Raw genomic sequence first — 13407 nt, 5'->3', positions numbered from 1 at the left:
TACCCTGGGTATGGCGGGTGAGGAAGCTACACGCAGGCAGGCTCCAATGGCTGACTCAGCTCCCGCTGGCTCTGGAGAGGTGGGTGGAAGAATCAGAGTGAGAATCTGGGCTGTAGAGACCAGAAAGGCTTTGCTGCTCCAAGGGGTCAACAATGGATTCTTTTTTTGGAGATCAGGGAGCCCAACCCAAGCCCATCTGATGTGGAGAAAAGCTGAATTTCTTCAGGATTTCTTTTTTTTTTTAACTTCCACCTGTGCAGCACAGCCTCCCTGGCTAGTTCCAGTCCACTGGCCAGCTGTCGTGTGAAGGCTGGCACTGCTGCACAACGATCCTGTCTGTCTTGCAGGCTGTGAGATTTTGGCCCAGTGCAGCAGGAGGAACTGAAGGGGGTCAGCGCTCTCTGGCTACAAGCCACGCCGACTGAGCATGAAATCTCTGAATGCTGCAGCAACATGTTTACTCCTTGGTTAACGGTGTCTGACAGGCTGAACAGAACTTTGCTTCTCCACGTGGAGATGCAATGCCCTTTGAAATGAGTAATCACAACCACATCCCTAAATCAAGCGCATTGTTAATTACTACTGTTGCACAGGATGTTTGAGATCGTGTCTTTCAACAGACACAGGCTTGAACGTCCTCTGCCACAGCAGCAGCTCTAGAAGGAATCTAATGGTTTCTAGCCTGTACGGTGCAGATGTGCTGCTCTGCATGGTACAGCTATGGTGTCACAGACACTGCAAAACCTGCTCTTGTCCTGCGCACAGTTCTAGTGCCTCTAAAATTCAGTCAGACAGTGTAAGTTTTAGCCAGAGCTCATTTGAGCTGCATCACAGGGCATTTCACTTGTGAAGTTCTCATCTCTCACTAGTATCTCAAAAAACCCAGCCATCCACAACCAAAAACCAAAGGCCAGTCCAGCATCCAGCTGCTTTGGGAGGTGGCGGGAGCAGCTGACGGGGCTGGAGAGCATTTGCCAGCCGTCAGTGACGCCCTTGCCCTAAGCTGGTGTGGCGAATTTTGATCTAAGTCTGACGTGGTGGCAGTGTGAGGTCAGCAGCTCTGTTGGTACCAGCGCATTGTTGGGGTTGCCAGGTGAGGAATGCAGGGCGCTCAGCTCCGCCCCGTTCAGCTCCGGGGCACATTGGTCTGGCCCTAAAGCCAGCAGAAGGACGTGGGTACATGTTCTCTGGACCCTCGTTTCTGTTTCCTGCCAGGAAGAGGAAATCCATCCCTTTTCACCCTGCAGGTTAGGAATAATCCCTCTGTCCCGATGGGGACCATCCCAAAGTGATGCTGCGTTGTCAGGAGGGAGGGGGCTGGCACCAGCTGTGCTGGGATGGAGCCGGCTGAGGCCGCTGAAATCCCAAACAACCGGGACGGACCAGGATAGCGATGCCTGTAGTATCAGCTGGGATCTCGCGCGGTGCCCTGGTGTAGAAAGTTGGTCCTGCCGGAGGGAGGCTGGTTCCAGCTGGCGTTGGCAGCCTGCCCGCCTGCCGGCTCTCTGCTGCTTTGTCTGGGATGCTTGGCGAGGCGGGCAGGGAGAGCTGGGCTGCTGATTGAAACAGCCCTCAACAACCCCCCTGGGGGTTGGAGACGACGTTTCCATTGCACTGTCACCCCCTGGCTGCACCAGTGCAGATTCGGCTGTGAGTGAGTTCGCCGCTGTCGGCTGTGAGAAAGGGAAAGGCTCTGAGGTCTCTCCCTGTGAGCACTGAGGTTTTGAAAAGATGCTGATCTCCTTAGTTTTATTCTTATTTTTGCCTCCTCCCTTTCCAACCACTCCCTCCGTCCCCAGCCCACAACCTCTTAAAGAGGAAATTCAATGATGTTTACAGTTAAGCGCGGGGATGGGAACTTCTGATAGCCGAGGGCTTGATGCATTGATCACAAGAAAGCGCAGCCTGGCACCTCCTGGGGAGTGCCCCTGCGCAGATGAACTGCCTGACTGCAGCATCGGGGGGGTTGTGAGCCACGTGGAGGTGATGCCCATGGGGGAAACGCACGAGTGGGACAGCGGGGAAGACTGGCTTCCAGACTCGGGACGGGGTTCGGTTAGCGATTAAGAAGAGTGGAGGCAGCAGCATCTTCCTCCGCGTGGGGCTGCACCCTGCCTGCCAGGTCTCAGACCAGGCAGTACAGTCTCCGTTGCGGCTCCGTGTGTTATGGGTGGAGAACCTGAGCGTGGAGAGGAGGGTGGGAACGGATGCCCGCCAGTTAACAGCAGAGGTGGAAAGAGAAGCACCACATCCAGTGCTCCCTTTGCAAGTCTCGTTTCTTCCTGTGGGCATCTGCTGGGGAGATGAGATGGTTAATGACCACGCTTTTGCTTTTTTTTGGCTTGAACTTAGGCCTTTTCCTGGTGTTTGCATTGCAAGGAGATGGTAGCGTCTTGGTTCTCTGTGTGGCGTCTGTAGCATCATTGCTGGGGTGGTTCTCATCACTGGAGGCTGGGAGCAGCGACCCAGTGGGATGTGGTCGCTGTGTGTCCTCCCTGCCAGGCTGGGCAGAGGCCAGCAGTGCTGCAGGGTGCGGGTGGCAAAGGGAGGCGGCCAGGGCTGTTGCAAAGCTGGGGAAAGCTCTCCCGTGCATGCTTTCCCCTTCCAGGGGGGTGTTTTATTCCAAAGCTGAGACCCTGGATGCACTTCCACCTGCGCCTGGGTGCAGAGATAAGGCCAGGTGGCCCAGGGAGAGCCCAGGGCTTGGCCAAACTGCACCAGGCAGTCTGGAAACGGGCTCTCTTACTGCCGCAGGGCTGCAGGTATTGCCCAGGGTCGTGCAAAAGCGTCCCATTGGACATGGCATGGGCACTTTGCTCGTGGCTGTCTCTGATTGCATCCCTGCTTTTTTCTTCCCCCTCTTTGGTTCTTCTGGAGTTTGCTGCAGCCAGTGCAAGCAGCCCCTGCAGTGCGGCTGGAGCACCATGCGCAGGCAGCGCAGCGGAGGAGCGCAAACCTGGGAGGGGGCGGGGGGTGTCAGCAGGTTGCCCACACAACACAGATGGACATAGGAAACTCGCTGCTCACAGAGAGGCCGTTGCGCCTCTTTGTTTTCCCCACTAACTGTTGTTCTGGTGTCTTGCAGGCACAGAAGAATAAGGCAGGATGGATGTCTATGACCCTCAGATGCTGAAGGTTGTGCTCTTTGGAGGTTTGATGCTGGTATCGACCATTGGGATCTTCCTGGTGTTCACCTTCGTGGAGAAGGTCCTCCGTCCTTCTGAGGAAGCCTTGGCCAAGCAAGGCAAAGGGCTTAAGAAGACTCAGCAGAAGGAAAAAGAGAAAAAGAAGAAAGAGGAAGCTGTTGAGAAAAAAGGAAAAGGAAAGAAAAATCAAGAGAAACCTAATGGACAGGTCCCAGAGGCGCACCAAAGTGCTCCAGTGGTCAGCTCTGTCACCATAAAGAAAAGCAATTTTCTTCCAGCCCATGAGGAGCAGAAGCATAATGGACCTGTCAAGAAGGTGGCTGCATCCAAGAAGAAGAGCGAGCCAGGTAAGGCCAAGTTCCTCTGCATATATCCCCGTCGGGTAAGCCGGCAGAGGGATCGGAGAAGGGCTGGAGTCATCTCGTTCCCTTAGCAAAGAGCTGGAACGAACCTGCCTGGTGAAAGGCAGAAGATGACCTTGCTGCTCTGCATCACTGGCACCGCTGTGTGGAGCGACAGTCCCCCAGCGAGGCTGTGTCACGATGGAGTCCAGCTTCTGATGCCCACCATGTCTCTGCTCCCTGGCTTTAGCAAAGCGTGCCCAGCTCCGTCTGGAATCGCTCAGTGTGATGGAGGGCGGTGGCAGGGCGGCAGGAGCAGTAGCAGAGCCAGGCAGAGGTGGCAGCTGGCTCAGGGAACACTTGTCTGTGGTGGGCGCCGTCCCCAGCGCTCGTCACGTTGCTTTCAGTTAGAGAGGTATCAAACTTGGCTGTGGAAATCTGGGCGGTTGCTGGCGTGAAATGGCAGTTATGGGGTTGAAGTCAACTGAGGTGATGCTACTCAGCCCTGCCGTTGGCTCAAGCGCTCCCAACCCCTCCTCTCTCCTCCCCAGCACCTGCGGACTCGGATGGGCCCCTCTACCTGCCCTACAAGACGCTTGTGTCCACAGTCAGCAGCACGGTGTTCAGCGAGGGGGAGGCCCAGCAGCTCATCGAGATCCTGACGGAGAAAGCGGGCATCGTCCAGGACACCTGGCACGCGGTAGGGCTGCCAGCAGCGTCGTGTCCACCAGGGCTGGGCCAAGCCTCCGGGGGTGCGGAGGGGCGAAGGCAGCCCGTTTTCGGGCAGGCTGTCCCCCGAGGGTCAGCCTTAGAGACGGGAGCTGAATTTTCCCTGCAGCAGAGGGCAGGACCTTGTGCGTGTGGGGTGGAGGGGTTGGATGCGGAGGTGGTGGTCCCCGCTGATGTGCCACCCTGTGCCGGCAGGCCAAGCAGAAGGGTGACCCTGTCACTGTCCTGAAACGCCAGCTGGAGGAGAAGGAGAAGCAGCTCGCCACTAAGCAGGAGGCTGCAGCCGCTGCCAGAAACAAGGTGGAGGAGCTGAGTCAGGTAAGTGCCGCGCAGCCCTCCCGGCACGCCTGGCACAGGCTCTGCGCCTCACGGCTCGCCGTGTGCCTCCCTCTCCCCGCGTCTTACCCGCCCTTGGAGGTGAAGCCCAGGGGTTCTCTGGGCCCTTCATCCATTTGCTGTTTTCTCCCCAAAAAGGGGAGGAGATGCCCACCTGAGCTCCTCTCCTGGGCCTGATCCAGCCCGGGGAGGCACGTGCCCTGTTGGCAGCCGCAGCAGGAGCGGGCTAAAGCCGTGCCCGTAAGAGACTGCAGCTTTCTGCTGCTCTACGGAGGACAGTAAAGCCCTTCTCATCTCTTGGCAGAGCCCCTGAGCTGAGAAGGTGTTGAACAGTCCCTTTTTAAGGAGCCTGGTGCTATTTACAGCCCCTTGCCTGACTCAGCCCCTTGCCTCCACCTCTCGTTGGGTGTTGAAGTCAGAAGGGACCCCCGGCGCGTCGTGCTCAGCACCTCCTGCCCCGCAGCCGCCAGGACCCTGCTGCAGCAGGTCCATCTGCCTGCAGGCAGGAGAGGAGAGGGCGAAGCCACCCTGTGCACTGAGTGCTGCGCTAAACCCCGGCCTGTGCAGGCAGCCCAGGGCAGCGGCACGGCATCACCCAGCCGGCCAAGAGAGCATCCCTGCCTTGGCAGGGGGCGGAGGGGGAGTCTGTGTTTGATTTGTGGGGGTGTTTTCTTTTTTTAGTTTTCCTGCTTTGCCGCAAACTTGATGTGATGATGTTGATCCTGGGGCCGGGGAGGGGAATAAAATTCCAGGCCCTCACTCCTGTCTCTTAGCTGGCCCAATGTGGAACAACAGTGGCATCCAGTGGCCACTGAGCCCAAAGCTTAATGCAGGAGGAAATGTAAGTGCGGACGGTGTAGCTGAGCCTGGGGGCAGCGCCGAAAGGGTTACACTTCTTAAAGTCTTCTGAGCTAGGAGGCCACTTGGTTCGAGTCCCCTTAAAGCAGGGAAATTCCTAGGCTGAGGACTGACCGGGTGGCTTCTCTCCTCGAAGGAGCTGGCGGCCGAGCGGGCCAAGGCGACAACCCTGGAGGGCAAGCTGAAGGAGCAGCTGCTGGCCCGCGAGCAGGAGATGGCAGCGGTGCAGGCACGCATGCAGGCCAGCTACCAGGACCATGTCAGCGAAACGCAGCAGCTGCAGGGCAAGGTGAGCCCCACGCGGTGCTCTGCAGCTTCCTCCGCTGGCTGCCGGCTGGCCCTCGGTGGCAGCTGCCTGGTCTTTTGGAGAAGACCGAGGTGGACGAGGGGACCAGAGCCTCGGGGAGGGGCGAGAGCCCCGCAGTGCTCCTGAGCCGTGGTGCTCACGCTAGAAGAGGGATGTGGGAGCATCCTCACGGGATGCAGCAGCCGCAGGGGCTGTCAGCATCAGCAGACACCTCGCTGTGGCTTCCTTGCCAGTCCCTCTTGCCCATGGAGTGGGCTCCTCAGGGGAGAGCTGAGGGGCTGGCAGCGGCGGCATTAACCCCTGTTGGTCTCTCCCTAGATCCGCACCCTGCAGGAGCAGCTGGAGAATGGCCCTGACACGCAGCTGGCTCGCCTGCAGCAGGAGAACTCCATCCTGAGCGATGCCTTCTGCCAGATCAGAAGTCAGATGGAGAGCAAGTAAGACTAGGGGTGGGGGTGGGGGGCAGAGCCTGGGGCCGCCCTCTGGCAAGCCCTGGGGGTGGCTGTCCATCATGATTGGCCACCCCCTTTCTTGAGGGTGCTTCTACAGACGCCCCAGCTAGCTGGAGGTAGAGGAGGGAGTGAGGAAGAGATTGCCAAATGGCTTTTGTGGGCCTGGCAGGGGAAACAAGGATGCTTTTCCCAAGTGGAAGGGCAGGGGAAGCCCTCTCTGCTTTGGAGTCACCTGTGCTGATGCTAGCGGAGGGGGCAGAGGGGACCAGAAGACGCTGCAGCATTTCTCCACACTTTGGAGAGCTTGTGCTCACCAGCTTCAGAAGAAATGTCGCTGGCTCTTAGATGGGAGTGGTGCTGCAGAGAACCGAGACCTGCCTGGTGCATACAGAGCAACCAGGAGCTAGGGGAAGAATTTGGCACTCTCTTTTTGTAGAAAGTCTGAAATGGCTGGTGATTAACAGTGGTCAATTAATTACAGAGCAGACTCCAGCTGCTTAGAGTGCTTCCTCCTGTGTCTGGGAACACAGATCCTTGCGTCTTCTATTTCATGAGAAAGGAATGTCTCCTGTGATGGAAACGGAGCTTTTGAAATTGATGTGTCAGCTCCTTCCACCCCATCCCTGAAGGACCAGGCGTGTCCGAGAAGCAGGCCAACACAACCGTTGAGATGTTTCAAGCCCTGTTATCAGGCCCACAGGAGGATGTGTTCCCCCTGGGTAACGCCAGGGATGCTTGACTGGCCTGCGGGCTGGAATAACGCTGCTTCTGTTGGTGCAGGCAAAACGCTGAGGTGGCCAGGTTACAGGAGTGGTGCGGCAAGCTGATGAACGAGCTCTCTGAGAAGTCAGAGGTGCTGCAGCAAGAGAAGCAGCTGAGGAAGAGCTGGAAGATGAAAGTGGCAGCCTTGGAGAGGCAGATGCAGCAGCTGCAGGTCAGGCAAGCGCCTGCAAACCTGCTCCCCCCGGGTGTGAGGGTGGGGGGGGAAGCCTAGGTGGTGCACCGTGCTGGGTGGTAGCCTCAGGTGAGAGAGGAAACCCAGTGGCCCCTGCCAGCGGGTGCTCATGAGGATGTGGGTGCTCCCTCTCGACTCTGAAGCCCTTGGTGTGGCTGGTTTTGGGTTTTTTAGGGGTGTTTAAAGGACACCTCCCAGGTAGAGCCTCTGAGCACGCCGCTGGAGCAGTGGCGCATCGCTGGCATGTGGCTACCGAGGCAGCTCAGTGGAGACCTGAGGTGACCCGAGATGTTTTGGAGGGGGGAGTGTCACCAGACGGCCAAGGGAGACTCAGGCAGATGCCTTCTTTTGACTCCCATGTAGGAAAAACTAGGAAAAAAAAAAAGAAAGAACCGGGGCCAGGCAGCAAGCGAACTACAGGAGCGGCTGAAGGTTACCCAGGACCAACTGGCCAAAGGGAGAATGAAGAAGTGTAAAGAACAGCTTCAGGAAACGGTACTGGTGGTGGCCGCAGCCATCCCTCCCCTTGGTGCTGGTGGAGGGCAGGGGGAAGCGCCTGTCAGGCAGCAGTTGAAAACCGGAGACAAGGTGGCACTTGCTGCCAGAAACCATCTGGGTGGCTTTTGGGAAGCTCTGGGAGCACAGGAGATGGTGGTCATGGTTCTCCCTTCTCAAAAGGCAGGACCTGGCCCATCTGTGAAACGCTTTGATGCTTGAGCTGCCATGAGAATAAGGTTGAGACCCAGTTGAGTAACCCACCTCTCTTTTCCTTCTCCAGGGGGAAGAGGACAGTTTGAAGGAAGGGACTTCAGCTTGATGAGTCTGTGACCTAGACCTTACTGTCAGCTTGCCAAAATGCCTTACACATTCCTAAAACTAAAACTAAAAATATATGCCTGATTTACTGTAGAAAAAAGTTGCAAGCCATTTGTGACCTAAAACCTAGTTTTGAAACTTAAAAAAAAAACCAAACACAAAAACCCAACCAGTAAACACTGCAGGCATATGTTTGTAAGAAAATCTTCATACTGTTTTGTACAACTACCGTTTGTTCCCAAGGGCACCGCACCGACCACATCGGGGCAGGCAGAACCCACAGATCTGTGAAAAGGGAAGACTCTGTTTGTACATCAACTGGTGAAATTATTTTTTTTCTTTCTTTTTTACTTTTTTTGGTTTGTTTTGGGGTTTTTTTGTTTGTTGGAGTGCAAGAAGTGTGAAAGTGAGACCCAGCATGGAAGGAAGCCTCTCTTTGATGGGTGGCTCTTGGCACGTATCTTTTTGTGTATTTCTGGGTGTCGATGCATTTACAATGATGTAGTGAAAAGAGCTTATCCTTGCTTCATTTTCCCGGTTATTATTTACTAATTTTTTATTAAGTTTGCAAGCCAGCCAGGTGTTTGGGGTCACTGAAGAAGGACCCTGCTGTGGCCGGGAGCAGATCCTTTATTCCCCGCCTTGCTTGCTGTGCTGCAAACAGCCATCCCCTCTGTTTTTTCTCCAAGATACGCAAAGGAGAGAAGCCTTCCCTTCCAGCCACGAGTGTCCTCACACTGGCTGCACCCCGAGGTCCCCTGCCATGGGGTCAGGCTGAGCGTGGGGACAGGGCACAGCAGCGTGAGCGTGGGGACAGGGCACAGCAGCACAGCCTCGCCAGCCCAGCGCAGGCTGCTCCTGCTCTCTTAAGCCTCAGCGCACCCCTGAAATTCTGTCCCTGCGGGTGCTGTGTGGTGGAGGTCCTTGGGCACTGCCTTCTCTCTCCCCTTCTTGTGGCTTTCCTTTTGAAACTCCACACAAAACCACCCTTTTTTCCCCAGGTTTTCTTCTTTTTAAATAATTTTTCTTTTTTTTTTTTTTTTTTATTTCAAGTTGGTTTATTGGGAAATGGCAGAGACCACGTCACAGCTTGGTGCCTGCCTCCTCACAATAAAGCTGCTGATCCCGGCGCTGACATCAGTGGGATTTGAGGAGCTGGTGGGGGGAAAAGGCCCCCAGAGTGCTTGGTACCTCTGGGGTGTGTGAAGAACCAAGGCCAGGAAGGGGGATGAAGGCCAGTCCCGCCTCCATTTTGTTCCCAGAGAAGTCTGCGTGTGCTCAGCCTCTATATTAGACACACCAGAGATTCCACGCAGGCAGGACTGGGTAGACACGTGTCCTGTCCCCCCAGCACTGCAGCTTTGGGGGTCATGATGGAGAAGGGATGTGCAAATCACACTTGGGCTGTGCGGTATGTGCATGACCTGTCTCTGGTCAGGCAAGAAAAAGGGGTCCTGCTGAATTCTGGCTGAGGGAATGGCAAGCTGAGAGCCCACCACCACCACCACCCCTACTGCCTGGTGATTGACAGTGGTCAATTAATTACAGAGCAGACTCCAGCTGCTTAGAGTGCTTTCTCCTGTGTCTGGGAACACAGACCCTTGCGTCTTCTATTTCATGAGAAAGGAATGTCTCCTGTGATGGAAACGGAGCTTTTGAAATTGATGTGTCAGCTCCTTCCACCCCATCCCTGAAGGACCAGGCATGTCCGAGAAGCAGGCCAACACAACCGTTGAGATGTTTCAAGCCCTGTTATCAGGCCCACAGGAGGATGTGTTCCCCCGGGTAACGCCAGGGATGCTTGACTGGCCTGCGGGCTGGAATAACGCTGCTTCTGTTGGTGCAGGCAAAACGCTGAGGTGGCCAGGTTACAGGAGTGGTGCGGCAAGCTGATGAACGAGCTCTCTGAGAAGTCAGAGGTGCTGCAGCAAGAGGAGCAGCTGAGGAAGAGCTGGGAGATGAAAGTGGCAGCCTTGGAGAGGCAGATGCAGCAGCTGCAGGTCAGGCAAGCGCCTGCAAACCTGCTCCCCCCGGGTGTGAGGGTGGGGGGGGAAGCCTAGGTGGTGCACCGTGCTGGGTGGTAGCCTCAGGTGAGAGAGGAAACCCAGTGGCCCCTGCCAGCGGGTGCTCACGAGGATGTGGGTGCTCCCTCTCGACTCTGAAGCCCTTGGTGCAGGAGGTAGAGCTTGTGGCTTTGTTGTTGTCACCGGGGTGTGGCTGGATTTGGGTTTTTTAGGGGTGTTTAAAGGACACCTCCCAGGTAGAGCCTCTGAGCACGCCGCTGGAGCAGTGGCGCATCGCTGGCTTGTGGCCACCGAGGCTGGTAAGATGCATGGAGACGTCAGGTGAGCAGCGTAGTCCCCAGGAGGAAAAGGTACCTTGGGAAGGGGGTTTGCTGACCAAGGGGTGGTCGCTAGCGATCTTGAGGGCAGATCGAGCAAACCAAGGTTACTGCCAAATCCTATTAAAAGCCCGGAGGCCTCGCGATGGAAAGCGGGGGGCAGGACGGAATAAGGCAGAATCTCACAGTAATAAGTTAAAAAAAGGGGGACCTCATAGCAGAAAGTAAGGGAAACTTTGCGTCGGGAAAAAGGAAAATAGGGGAGTAACAAAATCTTAAATAATTCATTACCAATAATCGTTTTTATTATCTGTTACATATTCTGCACAAGGCACTCCAGAAGCAGCCATGGCCCTCACGGAGCCTCCTGGCCAAAAGGCTTCAGTCTTGAGGGCAAAGGCTGAAGAGTGCACGAAAGTGAGAGAGACACAGGGGCAAGCACTTGTCCCACCTTGTAACATCACTTGTCGGCATCTTCTCATCTGACCCCAGGCTGCAAAGGGTTGCAGCTCCGCTTGTAAATGACTGGGTACCATTACAGCGGTATTATCAAGCAAGGAACAACGTTAGAGTAGCAAAAAGACACAGCTTTGCCCTCGGCTGGGGAGGCACACTGGGACAGCCTCCAGCGCCAGACCATTTTTAGCAAAACAATCACAAATACAATTAACTTCTTAGCTGACTTGTCTACAAAGAGGGAAAGGCTCCATACGATAAGCAGCACTCACTATTACTCTGCTGCAGAATTTAGTTCTTCCAGAGGTAATATACTCTGTTTTGCCAGCATCTAACAGCAAACCATGTAACACGAAGATGCGGAGTTAAGGTACCTGTAAATGCACTGGTTTTGTTTCCTGGCTTTTGTGCTTCCCAGGGCTGTCCTGTGTTGTGCAGCTGTGATATTTTCCAATGTTTTTATATTTGGATATAGTAATTGCTAACACAGAGCCTAAGGCTAGCAATCATAACATCTATTTACAACATGCACACTGGCTGTGTGCACCTGTTCCACCAGCCTCCCATTTGCTTCAAACATGTCAGTCTCCCTGAGGACACGTTCAATGAGAAACCACCCCCCTACCCTGCAGAGCCCTGCTTTACTTGCTGCCAAGCCTCCTGCATCCCCCTGGGCAGATTACTTTTGGAAGGCTGGCCAGGGAATATTTACCAGCTATTGAATCAACAGAGTTCAGCCACATGCCAACGTTTCATGCTGTTACCTAAACGGTGTCGGAACTCTTAGAACTCCATCAAAACAGAAGTGGTTTGCACTTTGGTATTAAAAGTTATGTCCAGGCCTGAACACCTCGTTGGGAGCTGGGCCACACAGCAGGCTCCTCTGGGCAAAGATTTCTTTTCTAAGCAGCCATTATGCAAGTACCAATCTGTGAAAAAATTTTGAAACTCAAAGAGAGAGAACCTTGATTTGACATAGTGCTCTTGCTGCACGTTCCGTAGAAGGGAAGTCACCCACATCTCTAGATCTAACGGAAAGTAGGAAAGAGGCACCAAGTGCCAGGTTCTGCGTGTGGGCTGGGGCAATACCAAGCGCAGGCACAGGCTGGGCAGAGAATGGATGGAGAGCAGCCCTGAGGAGAAGGACTGTGGGGTGTTGGTGGATGAGAAGCTCAACTTGGCCCAGCAACGTGTGCTTGCAGCACAGAAAGCCAACCATGCCGTGGGCTACATCCCCAGCAGGGCAAGGGAGGGGATCCTCCCCCTCTGCTCTGCTCTGCTCTGCTCTCGTGAGACCCTCCCTGTGCAGTGCTGTGTCTTCTCTGAGGCCCTCAACATAAGAAAGACATGAAGCTGTTGGAGCAAGTCCAGAGGAGACCGTGGAGATGCTCAGAGGGCTGGAGCCCCTCTGCTGTGCAGACAGGCTGAGAGAGTTGGGGTTGTTCAGCCTGGAGAAGAAATGGCTCCAGGGAGACCTTAGAGCAGCTCCCAGTACCTGAAGGGACTGACAGGAAAGCTGGAGGGGTGTAGAGGGATTTTTAAAGGACCGAGGACATATGTTACCGTTGTCCAGGTTGGACAACCAAGGCCTGTTAGTTGAAGCTGCAGAGCAACTTTAAATTGTCCTTGGAACAAGCAGTGTGAGAAATAAAACAAGCTATGCACGAACAAGAAGCCAGGTGCAGAGCAAGTCCTGGGAACCGCAGAATCGACACAGTCATTGGCACACTCTGATCAGGTGCCTGCAGCATGTGACACGGGTGCCCACATGGCCAGAGTCTTTTATCCAATCACCTGTGTGTAAAGTCGGGTGGGCGGCCGGTTTAAGTTATAAATACGACCTGTTTGTTTAATAAAGTGAGCACGGCACGTAGCCATATTGGTGTGATTGTCGTGAATTGGCTGACTCTCCACGGGGGACCTTCTTCGCCTGGTGTCACCCGTCTGGAGATGCACCAGGATCCCTGGAGCTCCTGACCCCCCCCAACCCTCCCATCTGTTGCCCTCATCCCCACTCCCAAGCAGTGCAAGTATGTCCCAAAAGGCGTTGCCTCCAGTTAATGGCGAGAGGAGAAAAGAGACCGCTATAAACTTGTAGGATGTGTCAGGGCAGCGACTGTTACAGGCAGGTTTAGAGAAACACGCATGGAGGGGCCCTTGGTACTCTGGAGGCAGAGGGGACTGCACATGCAGGTGGGGAGGCCGGGGGAAAATGCTAATGAGTGAGAGGTGGTTAGCAGCAGTCAGAAGCTGCTGATTATCCCACGCTCCAGCTTGTTCTCAGGAGAGCTGGGAAACTCTCTCTTTGATCCTCCTGCATTTTATCTGATAATTGGATGGGGGTTCCAGATGTTACTGCTGAGCATTTCAGAGAGCTGATGGAAAGACATATCTTGAATCAAGGGGCCTTGGACAATCCCAGAGGTATTTTCAGTGCTTTGCTAAAGGAGTGGGACACCATTCACCTTCTTGTCCCTGTTGAGTTATTGCTAGGGTTCATTTGTATTGTCCCCTGAATGGCCTTTTCTTTACCATATACTTCCATAAGCTTCCACCCTTTTTTACTCAAGTTTCACAGAGAACAGAGCTGAATCTTTATTTCCTTCTGCTTAGAAGAGCTTTGAATTGGATTGAGTTTGTGTGTCATTGCTGCAGCTCTGTATGACTATT

The 13407-nt window shown here is 54.8% G+C and overlaps 2 protein-coding genes across 2 annotated transcripts in view; one reads left to right on the top strand and one right to left on the bottom strand.

The window, feature by feature from the left end:
- LOC308057357 (endogenous retrovirus group K member 24 Gag polyprotein-like) overlaps window positions 1-13407 on the bottom strand; it is a 201440-nt gene that overhangs the window by 152201 nt on the left and 35832 nt on the right. The window lies entirely within an intron of this gene.
- Window positions 3106-6530, top strand: LOC308057347 (ribosome-binding protein 1-like; the record flags this gene model as incomplete). The annotated part of the gene is made up of 5 exons (XM_080411466.1): window positions 3106-3493; window positions 4039-4187; window positions 4412-4534; window positions 5547-5699; window positions 6036-6530. 5 exons carry the CDS (start codon window positions 3106-3108, stop codon window positions 6156-6158), a joined length of 936 nt encoding a protein of 311 aa, XP_080267592.1. The 3' UTR covers window positions 6159-6530.

Source organism: Falco punctatus (assembly GCF_963210335.1).
Source record: "Falco punctatus genome assembly, contig: scaffold_42, whole genome shotgun sequence".
Classification (NCBI taxonomy): domain Eukaryota; kingdom Metazoa; phylum Chordata; class Aves; order Falconiformes; family Falconidae; genus Falco; species Falco punctatus.
This window is presented reverse-complemented; position numbering and strand designations above follow the sequence as displayed.